Source organism: Gymnogyps californianus, chromosome 3 (genome assembly GCF_018139145.2).
Source record: "Gymnogyps californianus isolate 813 chromosome 3, ASM1813914v2, whole genome shotgun sequence".
Taxonomy (NCBI): Eukaryota; Metazoa; Chordata; class Aves; order Accipitriformes; family Cathartidae; genus Gymnogyps; species Gymnogyps californianus.
Window position 1 is genome coordinate 25,208,321 of NC_059473.1, and position 26,802 is coordinate 25,235,122.

Here is a 26,802-nt window from a genome sequence, read left to right on the forward strand (position 1 = left end):
ACCAGAGGACTCTTCCAATAGAGCTTGCCTCTCCAGGAGCGGCAAGGTGTGCCCGTTTTCTCCCTAGCACTGGACCTGGCAAAGAGACTCGGACCCTTTTTGGAAAGGCGAGCGTTCCAAGCATGATTAGCTTATTCCGATATGTATATTGCCATTCAGTCTTCCCATGTCTGAAGCATTTATCACACAAAATGTTACATCAAGATCATCAAGTTTAGAGGCTAAGTTTAGAAAGCTAAGTTTACAGGGTCTTTTTTATATAAACGGATTCTCTAAATCTACAGTGAAACAAGAAAAAGAAAAGCATTTAACGATACTTATCACACTGAAAGACTATCTTGGAGTTAAAAAGTTCCCCATACCCAACTGTAACAATCCGTGGAAAACTTCGACTAGGATTCCACCTTCTGGATGCACTACATCTGTGGGAACTCAAAGGGACAGCATCATTGATGGTACTGAACCTGCAGGCTCAGCTTAAAGACTGCTAAAGCTTAAATGTTTGCAAAAAGTCCGCTAACTCAGGTCTGACTTTTTCAGTAATAGTAGGGCCGCAGTATTATTGTAGTGCTATCAATTTTGTAGGTGTGTAGATAGAGCACAAGGTAAAGGAGAGTATTTTCAGAAGCACTGCAATGAGAAATCCACATCCCAAATTCAGATAAATGTAATAACACATGGTGAATGTTAATGAAGTCTGCTCCTTCTGTAGCTAAGATGCACGATACAAACAGCAAATATTTCAAAGTGAAACATCACTATTTTCCTTTCAGTCATCCTTACAGCTTTTAAAAAACTGCGAAAGACATGATTTAAGTTATACGAGCACAAAAATTTCACGAGACAAATGATACAATTCATAACGCAGAGAAATAAATGCAAAAAAGGACAGAACACATTTTCTGATACTCCACAAATATTCAGAGGAGGTTTAACACACAAAATGGAATTTCTTCAGCAGCACTGATTAAACTCAAGATGAGGCAAGGATCTTCTTTACAAAGTAAAGGCACCAGCTCTTTGTAAACACGTAGTCCTCTCACTTTAACTGAGAAAGCACTCAAAATATTCCACGGAGGCAACCTGTGTGTTCGTGTTCCATTGCCTATAAATACTTCACAGTAGAGATATCGAAGGCCTTTCTCCTGCTTTTTACTGTATTTAATAAGAAATGTTTTTTCTTCAATGTATTTAGTGGGAAACTCTATAAATCTTCCTGGAAATGTTACAATGAATCTATAAGATAGTGTTTTCTTTTATCTGCCTTCTGATATCTATCAAGAAGTTTCAAGGCAAAAGAAGTGTCAGATGCCAGTATGAAACACACAAGTTTGCAGTCATCTCTTGTTTTCAGTATTGTGCTATAGACAGTTTCCCAGAAGGAACCGCTGGCTTATATTAAAAATACAGATACATTTAAAAAAAAGGAACTTGTGAACATCCTCCAGCTGCGCAGCTACCTACTCTGACTTTTCAAATGCACTAGCAAAGACTGAACAAGAAAAGAGTATTAGATACTTCTGATCATGATGACTGTACTTCAGGATTCCAGATTTTTTCAAGTATGCATCCTGAAAGTACATGTCTCCCTAGCATGGAAAGCATTCACATAGTTCTTTACTAATGAAACTGCAAAAATTGAAAACTGTTAAAATAAATATTCCATACAAAGGTGAATTGTTTGCATCTTGGGCAAAATGAACTGACCATCTTCATAGTTTCCACCACACAACTATCACCAATATCACCAAACACATTTTACTACTCATACACACAAATCCAGTGATTACACTAATTAATATTGTTCAGTATCCAACCAAACTTGTGCATTTCTAAGTCACCTTCTTTCAGCTTTATAAAGCTGACTGAATTTTTAATGTACTACTTTCAGGTTCTACAGGACTGTCAACTGGTACCTGGAGAGGGAAAAAAAAAAAAAAAAGGCAGGAATTAAGTTGTTATTCAGCAGAAGCTATTCCCAACCTCAGTATTCTTGGGTAATTATTAGGTTAGACTCCAATAGTATATGTAGTTAATTAGCCAAATTACACATTTATAGAAAGCCCTATTTTCCCTTCCCCCTGTAATAAAAAACAAACACAACCAAAAAACCACAGAATTGAGTTTCTTAGTATAACTCTAAACTATGTATTTACTGCATATAGATATTTATTACATAGAGATTAACTTCCAGGTTTTTTCTCCATTACATTTAAACACGGTAGAATCTTGATGATCAAGGTTTGGATCAAAGTGCTACTGTACCTTATTAACACAGGCAGCTCTCATTTATGGTAATATCAGGGTGAGGACCCCAGGCTTTTGTAATATGCTGGCTAATATAAATGAAGTTGTGCAACAATCTAGGCTAATTGACGAGGTGATAACGGAAAACAGACAAGTCATGGCCCACTGCCTACAGTCAGCATGTACAGCCCCAAGATAGCCCCGACCCTGGCTGCTAACCCCGCAGGATGCCATACTGTGCACACACAGCTGCACAGGTTTCAGGTTCAAGTTAGCTCATACAGCACCAGCTTGGAAGCTTCTGAACCTTATGCAAACACTAACAGTGTGCACCTGATCGCAGATGAGTAAAAGTTGCTATATATGCAAGACACCTACACATAAAAAGAAGCGTGGCAGAGGATCTTGCAATATCTGACTCGAAAAAGCTGTTGCATTATCTTGATCCAAATGATCAAAAACCCCACAGCACTGAAAAGTTTCCAATGACAGCCTTATTTCTACTAGTAACTGCGATAATTTGGAAAAGCTGCTGAAACATGGTCTTGGGACCTCCTGAACAGCAGAAAGTGCTATGCTCGCTCTTCATTTAAATTGAGAGGGTGCTCAGCAGAAGAACAGACCCAGCTAACTCTTCATGCAGCACAGTATAGAAACTGCAGCATGACTTCTGCTCATCAGACACTGACTTCACTTAAAGGGACTGCAGCTATTTTAAATAAAGTATGTAGTCTATAGCACAGCCTCCTAACCCAATACACAAAAAGGCTTCACAAGTTACAATGGTACCTGCAAATATGAAAAAGCAAGATTCAAGCAATAAAATCAGAGATTAATATTAGCCACTTAAAATTCAAGAAAATCTGAGAGCAGACGGTCTTTTAGTTTTTTTCATGGGAGCTAAGGGGAGAAACAGCTATCTGAGGGCAGCATCCCATGTGGCTCTGTTGTTCCAAAACAGCATGGAAACAGTCATATTATAAGTTTTCATCAATTACTCTTTTGCTGTTAATATTATTATGCCAGTAGAAGCCAAGCATTCAAGTACAGCAATACAACCACGGTAAAAGAGCCACCACTTACAGCTTTAACATCCAAATTCATAATCCCTGAATTCACATTGTGTCTTCGCAAATCTGATTTTATTAAGGCTGAAACAAAAAAATAAAGAGAAAGCTGGTTCACAACTTTGCAATGACATGCACTTCAAGGGAAAGGTTTGTACAATGCTAGCACATGGAAGCTGCTTTCAGCACATATTCAAAATACCTGTATTCACTCTTGCGATTTGAACTTACTGACAATTTGAACTTGCTCCTCAAAAAGCATGTGCAGAAAATGACAATAAAAAGCTTTTAAACCATGAGTACTTAAAAGCAAAGTGTGATGCTTTTGGCACTTTCAGCACATCTGTAAGTAGCAGCATGTACCACTGGTACAGTTCAGGAATACATCGGCAGTTTCTTGCATTTGGAAAACTGCAAACTGTCTCCATTTATGTATTTGTTTACATTTACTATCCTACTCTGGAGATAGACATCTGCATAGACAAATTCAAGACATGACTCAAGAAATGGGTGACAGATGGCTGTCCATATATTAGCAACATCATCCTTAAAACAGAGGGTGTGCGCACAGCAAGTCTTTAAAGTGAAAAACAAAGGGAAAAAAAAAAAAAGCCTGCACTTACAACTTGTCATCCCAGATCAGAAGCCACATATTTAAATCTAAATATCTAAAAAACTACCATCTTAGACATCTAAAAACTATCCAGAAATTCACTATCTCAAAAAACCCTCCACATTTTCACATTAAAGAAATCATTACTTACATTTCTGATTAATTACCTGTTAAGATAATGCCCACAAAAATCCAAGCACAAAGAAAGAGGTTTCCTGCACGAGGACTGTAGTCCGTTGTGAGTTTTCCTTGAACAAGTGTAAAGACAATTCCAAATATCTATAAACAAACAAGTCACTTCATCAGGATCACACAGAAAAGAGTCATCGCTTTACTTTGCGAAGTTTCAGGTCACATCTTATAGAAACCAAATTAAAAAAATTAAGACTACAGGAACACAACAAAGACTTAGCAGCCAAGTCTAAGAAAGCCTTCTTAGATTCAAGCAGAGTGGCCTTCCTGAACATTACGTCACTTGAAGAAATAAAATGATATAACCTGTGCTGATGCATTAAGGAGACCTGAGGAAGTGCCTTCAGACTCTGGGTATGTAATTTCCACAGCAAATTCAAACCCAAGTGGGAGATAGCCAGTCATGAAGAACCTGTTGAAGAGGACAGTAAGAGGAAGACAGGTGTGGCCTTCATCTATTACTGCAGCTAAGAAAATCAAACATAAACACATGGTATTATGAACTAGCTGGTATTCTGAACTGTCTGTTTTCAAGACATAACATGACTCAGTATTTGCTTTGCCTGCTTCATTCCCCTGACGTCATCCAACAATTTTAGCCATACATCTCTCTTTTTAGGACAAAGATGTTTCAACATATTTGTCCTGTTTCCCATAACCACCTGCGCTCCACCCCATACATACGAAACAACCTTCTCCAACCAGTCCGCAAGCCACTCCATAATTGAAGCCAATTACTTTCAAATAAAGACATACATGAACATCATCATTTGATCAACCCAAACATCCATGCTGGAGGACAAAGAGAGACCATCAGCAGGGAGTGAGACGGGACACTGGAACATCTGCTAGAAGCGGCTGTGGAAGAAGCTGAGGGGACCGATGGGTGACAGGAAGAGCAGGGGCTTAATGCAGTTGAGGTTGGTTGACTGGTTTTTAAACTGAAACTCTCAAGACATTTCTGGCTATACCTCAACTGCCATGTCTGGATACAGCACTATTCCCTCAGCACCTTTTGGGGCTTTTAGATTATGTATCTATGAGAAGTGCTCATGCTCTTCTGAGCAAAGAAAGCACCCAGCACGTTGCTTGGGCTATCAAAATACAGATTAATCAAAATGCACAGAAACCAGCCTTCCTAGATTTGCCCAGTTAAACTCTAATCACTTATCCATTGGTCAATAGAAAGATTCAACTCTACTGCAGACAGCTTTTTGAATTGGAACCAAACAAACTGACCACATACAGACTTCTGTTAGGTCCATAAAAATGTTAAATGAAATTCACTGAAAAGTGAGTTACTTTAGATTTATTCTGATGTAACAGAAGGTAAAACCCTAGTAAACCCTATCTGTACTGTGAGCTATTGGCATAGGTTGAGAGCACGGCGACAAAAAATACTGTAGAATTGTTTAGTTAAAACAGTTAAATATTATTTCTGAGTAGAACTGCAGTAAGTCGTCTAGTCCTCTTTAATTGCTCACCCAAGTACTCCTCCAATGACGAACACTACTATAAGGTATCCGAGGTCCAGGGTGAAAGTAAATACCACCAACCCAATGAAAGAGAGAATGTAAACAATCAAAGTAGTTTGCCTGCAACCCAACCAAAAAAAAAAAAATTAACATTGTTAACATAAGGTCATAGCACATTGCTGAAGCATGGAAGAGTAACATAAACGTTACTTGCTCTCTAACAACTGACATTCTACAACTATAAAATTTGCTTCATGTGATTCTGACTCAAACATATCATGCAATGAGAACATATCCCTTCCTGAACTCTTTATTGCCTTGGTTATAGGCTGCTTCATTCACGGCTAGAGACTTACTCAGACTCTCAAAGAGTGGACAATCACAGCAGATACTATTACCTTAAGGCTACTTTAGTTCTCCGCTATGTTGTACCTTTTGGCCATTCTGCAGCGCTGCCCGTTATACAATACATCAATACATGAGCAGCCAAATCGAACACTATTAGCAATAAAAGTCAGCCTAAGAGGCAAGTCAAACACATCTCATTACAATGTTCTATTTACTTTAAATCTGGAATAAGGGATGTCATCCAAAATATTAAAGCACATATCATTTATTTATATGCCAAAACACATGCAGAAACAAAGCCAATCTACAGCATTAACATCCATTAGGTTTCTAGAGCTCTTGCACATAATGTACTAAGATTCACAGAGGAGAACTACTCCACCGCAAGCAGCGCTCCAGGGCACTGCTCACTCCTGGGGGGCACCACACCATGGGTGATGGACCTGGGAGCTCCTACCCCAGAACAGAGTTCTGCTCCATGGTCATCCTCTGAATTAAAGCAAATGTTATGCTTACTAGTAGGACCAGGAGTAGTGGGAAAAAAAAAAAAAAAAGAGAGAGAGAGAGAATCCATCAACTGTCCATTTTACAAAACAATGCAGAGTAGGTTTTGAGCCTTTATGCTTTCCTAGGAGAAGGAGCGCACTGGGCCACCTGGCTGCTCTATGTAGGGCATACAGTGCTTTCCTTGTTAGCCTGACACTCCTGAAGAGACAGGAGTAGATGGAAAACCCCTTCACATCTTTGCATTCTCCTCTCTCATTTCTTTTGGCCAAGAACCAGTAAGAGTCTCAAGCTTTTGCTGTAGCCTCAGAAACTAGTCTCCATCAAGGCTGCTAAAAGATCAGGGATGAACTGCATTTTACCATCAGTTCACTTCAGCCCTTACATTGCAGTATTTTTCTAATGCAACTGCACCGCTCTCCTGCCCCTAACCCCGTACATGCCTACCCACACTTACTTGTATGTTTTAGTGTAATCCAGCCACAAACCACAAATAATCGAACCCACCATTCCTGCCACCACCAGTGTCAAGCCAATTCTCCCAGCGTTCACTTCTTCTCCCTTTCAACAAATATTTATATGGTGCTCATTAATAACTTGCTTCCACTCAGAGTCAAGTTCAGACCTCTTGGCAGTCATAAGCACAAACAAACATTCCTATGACTCCCACAGCTGTATGGTGCAAGAAACTGTAGAGGGGTATAAAGGAAACCAAATGTCTGAGCGCACATAGCACCTACATAATAATAAACGTCACCTCTGCAAATGTACAGTAAAAAAAAAAAATACAAAGAAGATCCAAGAAACTTACCTCATAATGAGTTACTATCATCTGGTTTAATAATGTGGAGACAGAATAAAATGCCCCAGTCATAATACCTGCAGTACCAAAAGAAAGCTTCAGTCATTCCAGGTGTGGCCACGTAGATCTGCTACCCTAAAGAGTTAATCTTCTGATATTTAAGACTCACATCCGAGGCAAAACCATTTATCTGCCAGGTAAAATCTCTTCACTAGACCTACAACTGGTATTTTGAATCCTGCTGGATTTTCCAGCACTGGCTGCCAAGTAAGTAGAAGTTTGACACTCCCTCCTCCCTAAAAAAATACCACCACAACTAAAACGTGATGTGCTTTTGGCACACATTTGAACTGTTCTGCCAGACTACAGCCAGACAGCACCACTTACCATAACTGATCAGCAAAAGTACAAATGGGATATTTTTGAACAAGTTAATAATCGACTGCTTGTAGGAGTAATCCTCGGGAGGCATAGTTTGCAGGACTGCTTGAGAGTGACTAGGAGGGTATTTGGGCTTTTCTTCAAACACTGGGGAAAAAGAAGAAGGAACAACTTAGATTTGCCTTTACCAGACTAATGCTTTTTCTTTTTGAAGTGTTTCAGTTTGATCAAGTTCAGAAGATTAACTTGTAGTTTTTAACACTTTCATGAAAAAAAATTCTAGATTTTCTCATGGAAGAATCAAGTCACAGCCACAAAGGATGTGCTAATTATTTGGTCACATCTGATTGCTACCAACATATGGTCAAAGACAGACTTCATCTGCAATGTGTCTAGACCTTTGTATCTGAATTGTAAGATTAACAGAGAGAATTCACATTATATATCATAATGTCCTTGTAGCAAAAAGCCTAACAACTAAATATTCTGAGAGAGGTCACCCCACATGAAGCACGACATACAGTAAACTGGTTGTCGCTTAACTCTGGCGCAACAGGTAAGTGAACACAAGTAAACTGGAGAAAATGTAACCTCAACTACTTTGAGCAAAGTCAGATGCTTTAAGTGAGATGATGTAAACACTCCCTATGGTCACCATTTAAATTACAGGAATGGAACACTTACCAACTCCTGTTAAGAAGAACAAAAGTGTGGACACTATCGCTGTTCCGTAGAACATGATGCTGATGTTATGTGCCATTAGATCGATATCGTTAGGTGTGTTTGGAACCAAAACAGGTGGCAACAAAAAGCCAATTGCAGTGCCAAGCTGAAAAGCAAGATAAGAAAACCAAAAATCATTTCCCTGTGAACATAAAAACTAACAGAAGCGAAAAGCCTTACCAGGTAGAATTCAGACTTTATATCAGAAAAAGTATTGATAAAACTATGAAGGAAAAGTGTTCCTTTAGTATCATACTTCTGAGCTGTTTGCTCTCAATGACATTTCACAATCAGGTCTTCCGTAACTCAGGTTTTAACCCTTTCACTTCTAAATTAAACTAAAATACTACACCTAGTATATAGCACATTAAACAACTAAGCATTAAGGAAGTTTTTTTGCAGAAGACTCTTTCACAGGAAAATACTGTGCATGCACATAAATTTGTATCAGTCATCCTGCAACTGAAGGCCTAGAGATGACAGAAGACTCCAGCTGCTCTTGTAGAAACGCTCTTCTCTTTCTCCATCAAAATGCTCCACTTGATGCCATGATCCTGCCACCACAGTAACAAAGACTGACATGCAAGGTTTATTGCAGAACTGATAGAGCAGAGAAGAGCAAGAGAAAAGGAGCGTCCTTATTAAGGAACACAAAACCAAAACATACATCTGCAATTACTGCTAAGGAAATAAAGAAAAATCACAAAATAAAGTAGTAGTGGGTTTGTATCTGGAGTCAACTCCAACGTAGCAACTGATTTTATATCAAAAAGAGACAGAAAACAAGGACTGAAATTTTGGGTATATATATATAAAGCATTTTAAAACATGAAGGAACAACAGTCTTGGACTACTCTCCAATTTATCTCTGCTGCTCCTCCAAAACTAAACCGCATTTTAAAGTGTTAAAAAAAAACAACTAAATTTGTTCTAACTAAAAAAACCTGCATCAGGTAAAAAAAAAAAAAAAGAGATCACCAAAGCCTGTTAGAGTAGCAAGTCCAACACTCAGAAAGTACGTAAATTAAAGGTGTGCCAATGTGCTTACAAAAGCGCCCTTTGTGCATATGCCTGATAAGGGTTTTGCTGCTTTCCCCCCCCCCCAGACCATCAGATTTACACAGTATCCAGTGCTCACCTGAAGAATTTGTTTCTTTTTATCCTCACCCTTCAGCATATGAACCCTACAAACATGAACTGAGTATACAATTACTCTTTTTCTTAAGGTATGTTTTTTCCTCCCCCAATGTGAGCCAGTACAGTACCCACAATATTGCAAGAAAGCCAAGCGATACCATTTTTCACCTTTTACATCTAGAGAGGTTAAGGCCAGAAGGATCAAGAGTTCCAATGAGTCTGGCGTGCCCAGTTTAAGATGCTAAATACTTGTGGAAATCTGGCACTCCTAACAACCCTTGACAGGTACATCGCTGCCTTCCCAGTGATTTGTGTTTCGAGTGCAAATGATCAGCACCTCAAGAGACAAGAGGTGCGATTTGATTTTTGATAACTACTCTGCCCCTCCCCTGCCTGCAGTCCCAGCCCTGTTTGCTGTAGCTCTGAAGTTATGCAAAGTATCCGATAGGAAATCTGATGACCAACAGCCCAGTTGGTTATAGCAACCCAACTGTTACATAGTTCACCTTGTGCAATTAAACAAGTACAGTGAGACTGCATCGTAATGCGTATGCAGAAGTGAACTGCATTGCGATATACAGACAACATTACTTCTAACTTCCAAGTGCCCAATTTGACATTGCACTACTCTTTCAATCTAGCTTTTGAGAGGTTTTTTTTAAGAAAGCAAAGACTGAGAACAGAGAAATTCTATTGTTTGACACCATATCAGTCTTCACAGGTCACAAGCAGGACTGGGATCTTAAGACCTATGTAGCACACAGCTCTAAGCTAGCAGGGTATGGCACAGCTGCAGAATAAGCCATTATCCTTTGTGCAGGGCTGCCAGAGGGAGAGGAAACACACTTTGTCAGTGCGTTTCACAGATGTTTCCCCAGCAGAGGACCATCAAACACATCAGCGCACTAAGATCAGTCCTACCTTCTGGAGGGGAATACACTCCAGAAATAACTAAGGTTTATTTTGTTCACACCTCTGCTCCCGTCTTCCTTGTCCATCTTTTTCGTGGTTCCTATCCGCACGATCCCTGCAACTCCTGCTCCTGTCCTGCACCACTTCAACCCCCACATCTCAGCATCTGAGTGAAGCATCAGTTTCAGACTCCAAGTTGGATCCTTGGCACTGCGCTGCAGAACTGAAACCCCAGTAACTCCTTGATACTGGGAGGACTGGTGCATGTCAGGAAGAGTGGAAATTTAGCTGCCAAAGAAACCTTTAAACTGATTCGGGAACGCAGATGCAAAGTTTTTGCTCAACTGCTAAACCAACCAACCAACAACCCCAAAGTCTTCAGTCCAAAAGGGACAGTTGACTGGTCCACTGGAAGACTTCAATGCAAAAAAAATTGTTTTGGAAAAGCATTGGGAAAACTCTAAACAGCCAGGTATGACCTGATGAGCAACCCTAACTGTAAATATGTAATGCTAATATTACTGCTGTAATAATCCAAAGTGCACAAACATAAAATCGTTAGACTCACACGAGGAAAAACAAATCCCCTGTTACCTTAATCAAACTGTACCTATGACCTCAGCCTGCGCCAGTGATGTTGATTGGAATCTTAACGTTTTGTTGCCAGAGAAAAGCAGGGACAGTGGCAGGGGGCCAGAACAATGCTAAGGGAGGAAAAAAACCATCAGTATCATATCTTCACCTGTGCTTTCACATACACCTGTTCCAGCTCTCTGAAACTGGCCAGGACCAGGGAGCTCGAGGAAATCCGTGACTCAGTTATCAGCTCCCCACAGTGACGTGGACTATCACAGCGTTACAGAAAACTTCATCAGTCACCAGGGCATTGACTACTGGCACTTAGTGATTCGAGGCCATATTTTAAAAAGCAGGAATTAATATATGTTGGTGTTGGGGCTCTCCATGAAAGTTCACACACTTCACCCCCCTCCAGCTGGGGGTGGATTCAGTCAGACGAATGATGCCAAACGCAAGAGACAAGACACTGAATGCAAGAGGAAGAGAAAGCAGAGCAGGATGACTTCTGAAAAGGGTCTCGACTGAGGTACTCCAGGCAGCTGACAGAAGCGTGCGAGCTGCTACACGCTGCCACACAGCCAGGGTCCTGCAAAGCCAGGCTGGACGGGGAGGGTGGGACATCACATCACCTCTCCGCCCGCCCCGCTCTGTCACTTTTCCTCTCCCCAACGCTGCCCCGTAACCGTTTCTTGGAGAACGCTTTTTCCCACTTAAAACGACTCATTTTTAAATCAATGCCACGCCAAACTCTAAGGAAGCCCGCTTCCCCAAAAGCCTCCCTCGCCCCCCCCCTCCGCCCCTACCTGGTTGCCCAGCACGGCCACGGCGCAGGCGGTGGAGACCTCGGTGGGGCCGAACCAGACGGAGGCGATGCGTGAGGGCAGCCCCAGGATGAAGACCTGGGCGACGGCGCAGACGGCCTGGGCCGTCAGGGTGAGCGGGTACCGGTCGGGGGCCAGGCTGGCACACTTGAGCCAGGCGCCCAGGCCGTTGAGGCCGGCGCCCAGCAGGGCGGTGAGGCGCAGGCCGCGGGCGTCCAGCAGCCAGGTGGCGGGCAGGATCAGCGGCACGTAGGCCACCATGTAGACCATGGAGAGCCAGTCTATCTGCGTGAAGGAGACGCCGTAGAAGCCGGCGAAGACGTTGCTGAGGATGCTGTACTGGATCCACTGGAAAGCGTTCACCAGCGAGTAGCAGCTGAAGACGGCCAGCACCGCCAGCCGCCGCCGCGACAGGCGCGTCTCCACCCGGCCGCCTGCCGCCGACAGCATGGCCTCGGCCTCCGCCGCCCGCTCCCCGCCGCCCGCCGGGGCCGCCCGCCCGCCGTCCTCCGCCTCCTTGCCGGGGAGGAAGCCGTTGCAGCGCTGCAGGGAGGGCACGGCGGCGGCCGCCGGCATCTCCCCGTTCTCCCCCTCCGCCTCCTCCTCGCCGCTGTCCTCCACCATCTCGGCCGTCTCCCCACCCAGCTTTTGCGGTGGTAGCAGCGGCTGGCGCAGCCCGGCTCTGCCTGGCAAGGTCACCCGGCTCCGGCTCCACCGCTGAGACCACGCCGCCGAGACCACGCCGCCACTACCCCGCCCCGGCCCGGCCGCCCACCCCCGGGGCCGGGGCCCAGCCCGGCGGGGCGGAGCGGAGCGGGAGGCGGCTCCGGGGAGTGGGGAGGGAGGGAGGATCTCGCTCGGGGGGCGGCACTGGAATGGCCGAGTGTGGTTTTAAAAAGGTCTTGCTGCAGCCCTGGTTGCTGGGAAGCCGTTGAGTGTGTGTATGTGTGTATATATATATATACACACACACACACACACATACGCTTCTTAATGTCTTTTAAACTGAACCTATGAAGGCTGTCTATGCAGGTGACTGGGAACCATACGGAGACGGGAACAATGTAAATAATCCCCATGGCATCCCCGAGGAAGGAGCAGCATAATCTCATTCCTGTAATCACCTTCCCGGCCGGTGTGTCAGGCAAGGCTGAGCGGTCACAGACCTGCGCTTGGCAGCCCGTCCCTCGCCTACCTCCGGCTGGGCACAGTGCAGGCTGCTGTATCGGCTGCTGCGCCGTCTGTGCCACGGGCACGCAGGCCGCCCTGCTCCCAGCACGGTCAGGGAAAAATCACTGGCCTTCCCCTGCGATAGTCAAGATTTGTCTCTTCACAGCGGCGGCGCGGAGAAATGTACCGAAGTGATAAGATGGGCAGAGGCGGAGGCCCGAATGGCGGCAGAGGTGGCCCGGCCTTGTGCACCGCGAGGGCGTGTGCATCCACCCCGGCCCTCCATTGCCTCCAGAGCCGCAGGCGAGGTGTTCCTTGTGTCCACTCAACCTCTGAAATTTGATTTGACACGTACCCCAGAAAACTGGCCGTCTGGCTCACGTGCGGAGGCGGTGAGATACCACTTCAGTAAGCAATCTCCCCTCAAACCCTGCTCGGTACGTGTCTGCACAGGAGCAGTGTCTGGCAGCCCTTGTCACGGCTTGTAATTCTGCTGCTGCAGACACCGGACCCTAATAAAAAGCCAGATTGTTCTCCAAAGAGCATTAGGAAAACACAGAAATATTTAAGTTTGTTAACGATGTTAGAAGTATTTTACTGGCTTCGGTGGGAAATCATTTGGCGTGTGTTCAGCAAATAACACACTGCACACTGTTCACAGACATGTCGGAGCCTAATCAGATCTGTGTCTGTGTGGTAGATGCGCTTAGCCACCAGTCTTAAGTTCCCTCACTAATTATGAGTTGGTATTTTGCTCAAGATCAGGTGGTCTATGTAAGCCACAGTTCCTGATCTTATTTACAGCATGAATAATAATATGAATACATGCTTCAAAATATTAATTTGGCTATGTTTGCTTTCCCTGACCACTTAGCTGAGCAATGGTAGTGATGACTGCAGGCGCCATGGATTTTTAGAGACTACTGGAAGTGAATCCTGAATTTGCAGATCACAGGTGTGTGTTAGAAACCTGCTTTTTAAAACTAAAGTTACCTACGTCAGATTCGGGCCCTTCTTGCCTCTTTCATTCATACCAAGAAAAAGCCTGATTTATTTTTACTTTTCCTGTGTAAGATCAAATGCCGGGTAAATTCTTCTGAATTCCTCTGCTTGACTTCACAGTTCAAGTGCTACGTGCTGTAGCAGTGAAGCCTTTTTAAAAACAGGACTTCAAGAAGTGTAGTGGGAACTGAAACAAACATTATCAAAGCAACAGAATAGCCGGCTTTCGCTTTAGGAACATGTGTCCATGTTACACGTTGGTAGAAATATGCTGAAAACACACCTGAGACTCCATCTACGCTAGTACTTCCAGCAGTGCCCGTTCATGGTCGCTGGGACCCAGTCATCCACACTGCTGAACTGCTACAGCAATCCCTGGCACAGGCTGTGGGTTGGCTTGGGGCCAGGGAAAGGACCATGACACTTTGGTTGGGTCATATAGACGTAGTGTTAGTGTCCTAAACAACTCTTGTTCTTTTGGAAGAAGGTGTAAACATTGATCTACAGCTGATTTCATTTAACATTTTTTCCTGTTGAATTTTGGATGACCTCAAAGTCCATCCAACCGTAACATTTACTCCTTAAAGACAGAGGAAAACAGGCTTTGTTCTTCTTTCATTCTTCCTTTTCCTACTGTTACATCCTTGGATCCATGCAGCAGGCAGAGCTGCTGCCAGCTAATACCCTCAGCAAAAGGTTTGAATTCAGCCTGTTCTAGAATGGCCGGCACGCCTTGGGTTTCATTGCCACAGCGCCTGCAGAGCGCCGTCTCCTCTATCCGCCTGACGGTTCAGCACACAAAGCGTCATTTGCTTCCTGCACAGGGATCCTGCACGGAAGAAATAACTAGACATCAGGGAACTGTAGAGAAAAAGAGGCTAAGCCTGGCAGTAGAAGGAGCACCTGGATGAAAGCTACCTCCCATAAGGAGAGGAGACTTTCCAGAAAGAAGTCAGTTTATTTACAACAGATCAACACGAAGCCAAATCCACCTTTGCTACAGCTGCACTGAGCGTGGTGAAATAAAACCAGGTTGATTTTGATGAGGTACGGTCAATACAATTCCATCTTTGGGGATGTTTATCTCCAGAAGTACCTTCCTAAACAAGAAAGGAAAAGGCAAACCACATTGACAGCATCAAGGCAAAGCTTTGATACTTATCTCCTGACTTTTCACACTGCAGTATTTCATAGGCTTCACAACCATTACTTCTGATTTACACCCATTTGTATGAGAAGCAGGGCCAAGGACATAGTTGCCCAGCAAGGGAAATTTAGCCCATGAGAAACATCCGTTGCAGGAGTTCACTTAAAACGCGTGTCCTTGGATTGCTACATTTCATGGACAATTTATTAAGCTAAAAACAGAACATTGATGTCAAGGTTTACAGCACAAGTTTAGCTTAAAACTGTTGCTATCCTTTTTCAGTCTACCCTCTCACTGAAAATTTAGGCTCTCCTGAATATTCCTATTAATGACAGAGCCAGAAATTGCTCATGTATACCCAAACGTTAACAAAGATGTTTTCCTGAATGCTGTGAAAAGGCTAAAATACGTCTTATGTATCAGGCATTCACTGGGAAGTACCTGGTACTAATTTGCTCCACAGCAATTATTTTCTTGTGCCCAAGTTCTGGAAGTCAGGCAGAGGCCAAGCACTCAAATTTTCAGGCTGGAGAAAGTTAAAAAGCAATTAGAAATACAGTATCCTTATTTGTAGTGGTGGTATTGTTCCTCCTGTAGCATATGTTCCATTGAAAGAACAATGTATTTTCATAACTATTTCCAAACTTTATCTTACAGATATTGCCACCTTTGTACAAAAAATGGCTCACAAGGTGCCTTTTTATTTCAGTCCAGGGTATTTCACAAAATAAAGGAAACTCAGCTGGAGAGTGCTGCTTTCAGAGTGTAACTAGCTTTCCGACACTCGTAGCTGGATTATTTCGGTGATATCAATTCCTAGTTATGTCCTTCTTCCAAACTTCAAAATGGTATCTAAGCCACCCCCCAAAGAAACCACAAGTCAATCCATCTTTGTAAAACTTGAGCCCAAGGTTAGGACTCTGAAGTGAACAATGTAGAATGTTGCCAAAATATCAACACTTCTGAAATAAAACTAGAATTTTTATGTACAGCAGGCACACAGTTAAGACTTCCAGATTTTCTTTTTTTAATGTTTCAAACCATGTATTTCAGTCTCTAAAGGAAAAAAATTAAGCATTATTTTATAATGCATTTAACTCTTGGTTATGATTTTCAATGCAAGTGTTGATCCCTCGCTGTAGAGAAAACCTACATGGCAGGAGTGCACCAGGTACTTGTCTTCCAGACGAGTTGTTTAAACAAGAAAACTACAGCAGCTTAAGAAAGGGATTTCAGAACAAAAGCCCTGAATTTCCAACTGAGCCAGAAATGAACTATTTTAGCAGGATATTAAACAAACCTCAATAAGCTGGACTTGAAAGAAAGTAGTTGGAGAGTCACATGTTTAAATTTCTTGATTGAAAGCTATTAGAGAATACGAGGGGAAAACGTAAACATCCTCTTCCTCCTGTGCAGTCCTCATTCCAGCAGCATTTGCCCACTTTCCCCACAAGATAAAGCCATAATCCCACCTGGAGAATGAGCGCTTGCAACACAAGGCACTTAACTGAAATTTGTTTGTAGCTCCAGGTGTTTGTCTGGCCACCTCAATTTTGGAATATGGCTGCCCACAGTAGGCGTGTTTGCCAGTGACCTGGGTTCAATTTTTTATATACTGACAGGAATATAGAAGTATACTCTTAAGTATCAGAGAAAAGTTCTGAATTTTAAAATATGGGTAATGAACTCCTCTACTGCAAACAAGAGAAATTTGTGTTTCTGGGTGTCTCAATCCATATAAAAAATGCAGAAATGTACATCTGGTACTTCTGTTGGGCTGCCATCTGGTTTTCCTTTTGTAGTTAGCTATCAATTTCATATACGTAATGGAATTTTACCCCTGAGTTTCCTACCAAAGCAAGCGGGGGAAAAAAATTACATACACAAAATAATTATTTTTTTGTGTACAAAAAAATAATCATGTGAGCAAATACAGTAGGTAAAATTTATTGGGTTCTTATTCGCCAAGATTAACAGGCTCTTCATATATTACCAAAAATGTAACTTCCATCTGAATCCTTTATACACAGTAAGAAAAATGTATATGCCCACAAAAATTAATAAAAAGCGTGATCTGCAGAAGAGTTGTCTTGGATGAACATTCTCATTTTTGACAAGCACTCATTCACTCAAAGGTTGGTTAACTTTGGGGAAAAGCTTTGAGGCATTTTTGTTGTTACTTCACACACTCCTTCCACTGATATGCCTTTCACGACAGCAGTGCGCTGGCAGACAATCCTGATCTTCTCGGGTTCATTTCTTTCCTAAAAGATAATCAACAGAGCTCTTTTGTGAGCAAGATCAAGTGACATCAACCTGACCCATCAAAGAATCGTGCGACAGAAGTGATTAGAGAAGCCATGCGCATGCAGCCAGCTGCAGCCAGCTGCATCTGAGCGGGTTGGCTCGGTTCACCTATAGCCCGAGGAACTGCTAGGCTGCAGTTCATCCCATCCTAAATAATACACTGGGGAGATATTGCAGGTTTCCACTAACACAACCCATTTATCAACTCAGCGCATAAGAATTCAGTAACATGAGAGGACTTGTTCCCTAAGAGTTTTCTCTACTGGCTACAGCAGGATCCCAAGTGACTAACTCAGATGTAGCCTTCTGTGGGTGCAGAATGTCCACTGAGAGCTCCCGCTCCCTGCCCCATCTACGGAGGAATATATAGCAGTGTTGAAGCAATTAGCTGGTGAAACCACCATTCAGAGCAACAAGGATAAAATGTCCACTTCTAGGAGGTCTCAGATAACTGAAGAGCTACAACAATTTAAAGTACTACACTCATGAAAAAACACCATAATGTAACTTAAATTTTCCAACTCTTTCACTACCTGATTCATTACAACTTACCTGCCTGGTCCATGCATACACATCCTTTGAAAATTTAATGGAAGGGACATGTGAATTTGGAGCCATTAAGAGCCTAGCACAGAAGTGTGCTTGTATTTTAGAGACAGATTGCTCACCCAAGCTTAAGAAATGTTGCTGCTTTTACTATTGAGGAAAACTAAATATTTAGTAACAGCTTGAAGTTCCTTATTTCTCTCTGAAGAGGTTATCAGCAGGAAGAGAGCCATGTTCTTTAAAGGTCTACATCCATTCGATGGGGAAGATGCTGGCTGACCTCAGCTTAACTAAAGATCAGCAGGAATTTTTCTGTTTAGACTGAATAACAATAAAAGATGCCTGCCCAAGACCCTGGCTGTGACAGCACATTATGGAAAATGCATTAACATTCCAGCAGTGTTAATCATTTTAACAGGAAGTCAGCCAGCCAGACACCAAGAGGGACTCTCCTTGTTGGAGCTCCTGTGCTGGGAGAGCACTCCAAGCATTCTCCAAAGACCCTTTTGAACAGTTGTCTTTTGCAGCACACCTAGCAAGATATAAACTGTTTCAGATTAGCTGCAAACCCAGAATCTCTCACAGAAAATTGCCGCTCTCTTGTTATCAGGGGAGATGTGCTGGTTTTGGCTGGGATAGAGTTAATTTTCTTCACAGTAGCTAGTATGGGGCTATGTTTTGGATTTGTGCTGAAAACAGTGTTGATAACACAGAGATTATCTCATTATTGATGAGCGGTGCTTACACAGAGTCAAGGCCTTTTCTGCTTCTCTCACCACCCTACCAGCGAGTAGGCTGGGGGTGCACAAGGAGTTGGGAGGGGACACAGCTGGGACAGCTGACCCCAACTGACCAAAGGGATATTCCATACCATGTGACTTCATGCTCAGCATATAAAGCTGGGGGAAGAAGAAGGAAGGGGGGGACGTTCAGAGTGATGGTGTTTGTCTTCCCAAGTAACTGTTACACGTGATGGAGCCCTGCTTTCCTGGAGATGGCTGAACACCTGCCTGCCGATGGGAGGTGGTGAATGAATTCCTTGTTTTGTTTTGCCTGTGCGTGCAGCTTTTGCTTTACCTATTAAACTGTCATTATCTCAACCCACGAGTTTTCTCACTTTTACTCTTCCAATCCTCTCCCCCATCCCACCGGGGAGGAGTGAGCGAGCGGCTGTGTGGTGCTTAGTTGCCAGCTGGGGTTAAACCACAACAGGAGACAAGCCTAGTGCCCCTATCAATCAGCCATGCTGTTACTGCCACAGCTGCCGGCCAGTGGGCAGCTCCTCTGCTAGGACAACCCCAGAGCATCTAGAGCTTTTTGCACGTGAGTGACAACGTCTACTTCATCCAGATGTTTAGAGAGCAAGGGAGAGCCTGGCCTTCTGCTTCCATCTCCTGCCTGTGCACTGACCCACTCAACACTGCGCTGGCTCCTGATGGCACTGCTGGGAACGGAGGGCACTCGGCAGCTCCAGCACTCACCCAGCACCTGACATCCCTGAGGTGTCCACGAATACATTCATCAGTGTGTTTTACTGGAGCAGCAGGTCATATAATGTCAGCCCAACAGCTGAAGTGTTGACTTACAAATTGTTTCTCTATCTTGTGAGATCCCGGTGGCTCTTACATATATAGAGAATCATAGAATCACAGAATCATTTAGGTTGGAAAAGACCTTTAAGATCATTGAGTCCAACTGTTAACCTAGCACTGCCAAGTCCACCACTAAACCATGTCCCTAAGTGCCACATCTACACGTCTTTTAAATACCTGCCAGGATGGTGACTCAACCACTTCCCTGGGCAGCCTGTTCCAATGCTTGATAACCCTTTCAGTGAAGAAATTTTTCCTAATACCCAATGTAAACCTCCCTGGCGCAACTTGAGGCCGTTTCCTCTCGTCCTATCACTTGTTACTTGGGAAAAGAGACCGACACCCATGACACACACCTATATATATATATATATGTATATTAGGTTTTTTAAAAGTAATAAGACCAGGCCAGTAAAAAAGAACACATGTAAATGTTACATAGCACTAAGTCTCTTAAAGGGCATGAACTTTAGAAAGATTATAGGAAAAGGATTTTAAAGGAGCATAAATTTAGGGACTAATCTACATGGTGTTGACTATACCTCTTTGTTTGGAGCAAGGGAAGGGGAATCAGTCTCCAAGCAAATGTTCTCCAGTGGAATCTGTTTAATTAACTTCTCTCACTGGTGCAGCCAGGAAAATAAACAAGACAGAATAGCTCATGAGAAGGTCAGTCTCACTACAGCAATCAATATATAGCAACATGCAAAATAAGTACCAGTTCTGCCAGAATGGCATTCAGACTGTTTAAGCCTTTGGAGGTAAACCTGTATTTCCAATGAACTGCAAACACAGGCTGAACAGAGTATTTATGTCCCTTGAGACCTCAGACACTACCAACAGCTTATAGCTTTTAGAGACCTTAGGAGAGGAATGAAGAGGAGGTAACTTGGGTCCCGAGAATAACTCTGCTTTGGGTGCTTACTTCTCTCCGCTGGCTGTACAACAACCTTGGGCTCCTAGGAGCTACACAGAGGACAAAAGCGATATTGGATGCCAGAAAGCAGACTCACAAAGCTGCTGAAAAGACACGGGTCAGTTTAAAACACTGGTGAAAGAACAGCACAGCCGCGACCCAGCCAGCGGATCGGGAGCACCGTGCTCAGAAACATCCCCGCATCCCTCCTTCCAGCCTGAGTGAACGGATAGGGAGAGCTCATTATTGCCTCCTTTTACCTAGGCAGATTTGGCACTCTTGGTGACTCTCCTGTCAGCTCAGCTCTTCCCAGGGTAAATGTCTGAGTGCTGGAAGCAAAAGGCTTTGTGACTCCATCAGGCCAGACGGAGGTGATGGAGCAGCCAGAGCCTGGGGCAAGAGCAGAGCTGGGCAGTGTTTGGATGGATGGTGGTGAAGGTGAAGCTCCCACCGCTCCCTGACAAGGGGTTGGCTTGGGAGAGGCTGCATTTTTGAGGGAACAAAGTTACTTACATGTTTGGGAAACTTTCTTTCATTTATAAACACCAAACCATTTCACTGTGAATTTCATACTGAGCTTTCAGTTAAGGAGTGTTGAAATGTTTGGTTTTACCTGGGAAATACTGAAAAAAAAATCAGCCTCTCATTTCAAAATGGGCAGTTTTGTTTGAAAACAACAGCCTGTGGGAGGCTTAGCTTCAAACTGCTACATGAGGACTCTTTCTCATGTTTTTTTCCAAAATCCAAAAAATCCCAGTGTCTCATTTTCACTCCAAAGGAAGACAAGTTTATGGGGGCATTGACAATTTTCATGGCGTGGAAGTCACCCCCCAGCCAGCCACAGCCAACCCCCCATCCCTGCTAGTATCACTGTTCCTTCTGCATTGATTCAGGTACTGGAAAATGATAGTTGGATGAGAAGGCAAAAGGCCAAGGCTCATGCAATCCAATTATAACCCTGCTGAAATGGCTTCCGGGAACTCTGCAAGGACTAACCTAATCATGCCTTGTAACGGCCAGAGGAAAAGAAAAATAATAGCCAGCTTGTACCCCTTCCAGAGTGACAGACTGTCTCCCAGCAAAGTTGTGGAGCAGTACGTCCTGAACACCTACAATATATGTAAGAAACCCAGGGAGCTGGGATCAGGCTGCAGAGTTGAGCAACCCGAACACTGTGTATCAGGTTTTCTTACAGCAGGACAAGAAGACTCCAAGATTATAGTCAGTGCTACGGTCACTGAAAAATGCAAAGCTTGGATTTGTTAACCCTGCCCTCCATATGGTGAAATGGCTGCTGAGATTCCCTCAGCCCACTGGTAGGTAGGTAAGTACCACCAAATTAACTTCTTATCAGTCACCAGAGGACTGGTAATGGGCACATTTTTCAATTAGCACCTGCCTGGTCCATATTGGGACTTGCAAATATAGGAAAAATCTTTGCTGTAATTGCTCAGCTACCTCTCTTCCAGGTCCACAGCCCCTTTTTTCTGTCCTGTTGTCTTCTGCCATGCTTATATTTTAAGGTATGCATAAACCTAATTGTTTTTAAATGAGTGGAAAGGATATACATTTTTTTCCCCATTAGGTAAATAAAATTTGGAATATACACATCTGCTTAAATTAGTCCACAGGGAGAAAAAAAACCTCATGAAATCATACTTTCTTACCCTAATTAAAAAACCCCCACTGTATTGGGTAATGCTGAGGCAGTAGCTGTTTTGCTCCACTACCTTCACCATTCCCCCCAGAGTTACAGTACTTTCCTTGGTCTCTGTTTCACTAATTTTCCATCTGACATACTTGTTCAGGTGTACTTCGTGATTACTTAAGTTACTAGGTCAGTGCTAAGTAGCACCCCTGTGCTTTCCACCCAGCTCTCTTGACTTTACCAAGTCTTGAGATGTACATTCAAGGCAGAGGTGCATTACCATCACCTCCGTGTAAGCAGAGGCAATGGGTGCAGTTCTTGTATGTGAGCAGAGTCATCTCACAGATCACTTCCAAAAAAAAAAATTATGTCTAAGCCCGGGTCCTGTACCCACTGTTAAAAAAACCAGGAGCAATGCCTACCTTCCTCCTTCAGGAAAGCAATCGCTTGTCTGCCAGCTGAGCAAGGATGCAGGTTTCTGCTCAATGCAAACACATGCCTTAGAAAAGCAGAGTGACACTGAGTGAGCTTATCATTTTTACCTTAAACACTAGTTTGTTTACTTTTAGAAAGCAATAGCCTTCCATTAGCAATAGAGAGCAGCTGTGGAGGTGAGCAGAGTTAGACTTGGCACTCAGAGCACAGTGGAGAGAGAGGAGCACGGGTCACTCGGGAAGACAGCCATGTGCGGTTCAGAGGAAGGCTTTGCACCCGCTCGCTGCATACAGCCATGATGGCTGTGGAAAAGCAAGGCAGAGCTGTTCTTTTTCCTTCTAGTTTTCCTTCTGCTTCCATCAGTTTCGGTGGTGGTGCGTGTCCACCAAACACATAGTAAGATGATAGCACTGAACAGTTACCATGGAGGGCACTGCTTGATCTGCATCCTTTTGTTATTGGAAGTGTGAGGGAAAGGACCTCACCTGGTTTGCAATCACAGATTGACTCTACAGGGCAGGCAGTGTGGGGGAAAGATACTATTCTGCAATGATTTCCCAAACCAAACATAGACAGATCTCCCTTTCCATGGATCCAGTTCCCTACTTTTTGTGAATTTAGCAGCATAAGACATGTCAGAAGTCACATGCAAAGGTAGTTTCAAGTCCCCCTTTACACTGACTCACTCCCAATGCTGTTTTGAACAGGCCCTTAGAGCCGGAGGGCACAGAGTGAGCAGAGGCCGCTCTGACTCGCCCTGGGCTGGACAGAGACCAGGAGCAGCAGACTGGGATAAACACTCAGCCCTTTTTTCCAGCCCCACCTTTGTATCTGCTATGCCAGGTCAGTGGACTAGCTGCAGTGGACTATACGCAAAATACCCTCTCCTGACCACTCAAACTGGCCTATGGCCAGATTACACGGACGGTGCACAGCAAAGCAGTAGTGCTCCAGAAAATCTGATCTTTGATTTCCTCCAAATATTTGTTTTCCAGCAATCACTGCTGGCCACATGTTATTTCATTTGTGTTGCTATTTGCATCCATCTGAAGTTTAAGAGAGTCTTTCACAAGTGTTGGATTAAATTTAACTCATTTTTATTCTGACAGTGCCCTGGGCACCTATGCGAATACAACTATGACCCTTCCCCATGTCTATAAACTGCATGCAGCATGCTTATTTATATTAATAAGAAGATAAGCTTCTTTGTCGCATCCTCCCTCCTCCATTGCAAGTTACATATGTCAAGGGCTGAAACGTGAACTTGAGTCAAGAAGGAGTTTTTAAGAGTAACTGCACAGGAGGCACATCTGCTCCTGGGCATCATGTGCAAATCACTAGCCAAGTTCCCTGGAGGTAAAAGCAGGCCCTCTTTCATTTTTCTCCCCTTGTTTCAATGAGAACCTTTCCTCTGCTACGTCATGTAGCATGAGAGAGAAAATGAAGCCTTGAGAGTAATTATCACAAGTCTAAACCCTGAGTGGTCCTTTTAGGGAAGCATAGCCCAGTTATCACTGAAAGGATGGTGTGGGGACTAACAGAAAAAGGTGGAGAACCGTAAAAAGAAGTCTCCTTTGGGAGAAAGGCTAGGAAGTCTCCCACATCCTTAGCAGAAGCACAGCTGGAAAGGAACATTTTTCTAGTTCACGTTTGGCAAAGATGCCACGCTCCTAGATGTAACTGCTCACAAGTATTGTTATTTTTTCATCTCAAGCCATTGAACACTTGGATAAACTCAAACTTCAAAACAACCCCTAGTGTTCTTTAGAGGATGCCTGTGGAGCTGTGATGCAGGAAACAGGTGTTGAGCCTAGTTAAAGTCTGATGTATGAAGGAGACGCTGTGTGAAAGGTTTCTGGCTCACACTGGCAAGTCCAGTTGTTTTGCTGTGGCCAGCTGCAGCGCAAGGACTCTCTGCTGCTCCTCGCATTGCTGAGGCATGGACATAAGCCATGGAGTGAAGTCCAGCCCAACTTGCACAAAGAGCCAGTTAAGACTTCACACAATGCGATGAACTTCAAACTGTGGGGATCTAATGCCTTCGCTAGCTTAATTTTCTCAGGAGAGTGGCAGAAGCTCTTAGCAATGAAGAAACAGCAGAAAACAGCACCCTCCAAAAGGCAACATACCTGGAAATACAGTAACATATAAATAACAAAAATCAAGAAAATGTGACATCAGCTATGAAAATACTCCTGGTAAAGATCTCAAGTAGCTTTTCTAGCTTCCCTACAATGTCTTCATTGCAGGAAACCAGCATTTTAGACATCTACCAATACACCCCCTGGTGGGATTTTGCCATTTTCATTTTACTCCTGCATGCATGTTTAGCCAGGAAAATAAAGTTTTGGGGTTTAATCCCAACTCATTTCATATCTATCCATGCAGAGGAATGTAAGCAGCCAGAGATTACAAGTTAGCAGCTTAAGACAGTTTGCATATAGTCAAATCAAGCAAACTCTGGTTATGCAGAAATCAGAGCAGATTACCTCGCCAGTGGCCACCAGCTTATCTGTGTATTTCTCGAAGAGTGAGAGGACAGATTCCATGCCCTGTAATAAACCACCTCACATGCTTTGTGAAGACTGCTGGGTGCTAAACTGAGCCATGGCAAACAAAACCACACGCAACTGTATTATGGTGCACCTTGAAATGCAAATCCTGAAAATGACAGTCCGGGACAGACGGGATCAGTCTACTGTGTTACTAAGCTTCTGAACACCCAATTACTCAGCCCTTTAAGAAGAAAATGAAAAGATAGATTCAAAGAGGGTTGGAGGGGTGCTAGTCCAGGTAACTCTGCTAGTGAGCAGAGGAAGAAAGACCCCATTCTTCCTAATTTGGCTGAACTGAGCCTCATCTTCTAAGAGCTGGGAAACCTCTGAGAAAGGCATCGTGGCAACTTAATAGGTCTCTGGCAGCCTGGTCCTGGGTGATGTCCTTCCCAGAGGAAAGGCACTTGACAGTGCCAGAGAACAAGTCTCGTTGAACCAACCTACCAGACCAGTCCCACGAATCACTGCCTTCTCAGCTCAGCCCTTCACCACTTTGGGCTATTCAAGAGCACAGGGTCATGTTCAGGAGCCGCACCAGCAGACAGCATATGGACACAACAATTTCCCATGCCCGGTGTCCTCAGCTCTGGTAAAACTTCACTGTGGGCTTCCAGCAATGAGACTCCCATCCAGTGCCATGTGGGATGGAGGGTAAGTGGGAAGGACACTTCTCCCCATCCCTGGGAGATGCCGGCAAGACAGCCTTTACCAGCAGGGCTCCCGCTGAACCTCAACTCTGTCCATCACTGTTGGCAACAGGGTCAGCACTTACGGTCATCCAGTGATGCCCCAGTGTTCACCCTGCCCTGCCACAATCTGCATCCACTACGACAGCAGGGATGAAGCAAGACCACTGCATGTAGCCACGCCTCTCCAAAAAAAAGGGCAACCTAAGGACTCTGAGAGGGAGCTCTGAGCATCCTGATACCACAGCAGCCTCCAGGTGCTGGTCATGAAACAACCTCTTTGGATAAATGGTCCCACGTACACACAGAGATTGTCAATGGATGTGCTACACTCACTGGGAGTGCAGAAAGGATGATTTTGGAGAGCGCTGACATCTGCTCGTACATATTATATACCACGTTAGCCCACTGCACATGCACTTGCCATTGCCTCAACTCAGTCCTGTGTAGTACAGAGCTGAGTTTCCACCCTGACTTTCCCAGGCAGGAGTAATGACCCCTAAAGAGAAGGGAAGCTATCTAGTGATGCTTTGATTGGAGCTCCCCATGTAGTGCTCCATTTAACTTCTTCCCACAGCGCTCGCTCCATTTGTTCGCTTCCTCCCCCTTTGTTGTGTGTCCAGAAATGTTCTGAGCACAAAAATGCTCTCTCTATATATTTATAGCAATAAGCCAGTGCCAATCAGGACTTCAAAGCTGCCCTCTCCAGGCAGTGCACTTCACAAGGACAGACCTTCCTGCTAGATAATTCCAGGTCCTTTCCATTTCACGGGTTCACCAGCAGTCATGTGCTGAGCAGACCTAGGAGGTCCCAAGCAGCAGGTCCAGTTCCACCCGGGAGACGCAGCATCCAACATACACACATTCTCACGGAAATCAGTTAACATGGTCATGCTGTCTCCTAGTCCCCATCCACAACTCACCATTTTTGACAACAGTCAACAAAATTTGGCAGATGGACAAAGCTCTTGGGGGTACAAAGTTCCTACAAAGTTTG

General features: G+C 43.9%; 2 protein-coding genes across 2 annotated transcripts; both read right to left on the reverse strand.

Moving 5' to 3' along the window:
* Positions 1–681: 681 nt before the first annotated feature.
* Positions 682–12,425, reverse strand: FLVCR1 (FLVCR heme transporter 1). Its single transcript, XM_050893635.1, has 10 exons — positions 11,784–12,425; positions 8,314–8,458; positions 7,636–7,776; positions 7,258–7,325; positions 6,904–7,007; positions 5,604–5,714; positions 4,426–4,531; positions 4,095–4,206; positions 3,331–3,398; positions 682–1,916 (listed from the first exon to the last, which is right to left on the reverse strand). The coding sequence occupies exons 1-10, from the start codon at positions 12,423–12,425 to the stop codon at positions 1,854–1,856; spliced, it is 1,560 nt and encodes a 519-aa protein (XP_050749592.1). The 3' UTR covers positions 682–1,853.
* A 4,816-nt stretch (positions 12,426–17,241) lies between these two features.
* Positions 17,242–25,113, reverse strand: LOC127014068 (putative deoxyribonuclease tatdn3-A). The gene is given in 7 exon segments (XM_050893116.1): positions 17,242–17,291; positions 17,294–17,384; positions 20,108–20,184; positions 21,474–21,590; positions 22,552–22,607; positions 24,429–24,537; positions 25,059–25,113. Coding segments are annotated over 7 exon segments (555 nt in total).
* Between the last annotated feature and the right edge of the window lie 1,689 nt (positions 25,114–26,802).

Bases quoted from the DNA above. Each gene is read 5' to 3' on its own strand.
- FLVCR1 (XM_050893635.1), bottom strand. From the start codon at position 12,425: ATGGTGGAGGACAGCGGCGAGGAGGAGGCGGAGGGGGAGAACGGGGAG. The intron at 8,459-11,783 runs GTAGGGGCGGAG...CTTGCTTTTCAG, and splicing joins TGGCCGTGCTGGGCAACCAG to CTTGGCACTGCAATTGGCTT. The intron at 3,399-4,094 runs GTAATTAATCAG...TTTTTGTTTCAG, and splicing joins TGTGGGCATTATCTTAACAG to CCTTAATAAAATCAGATTTG.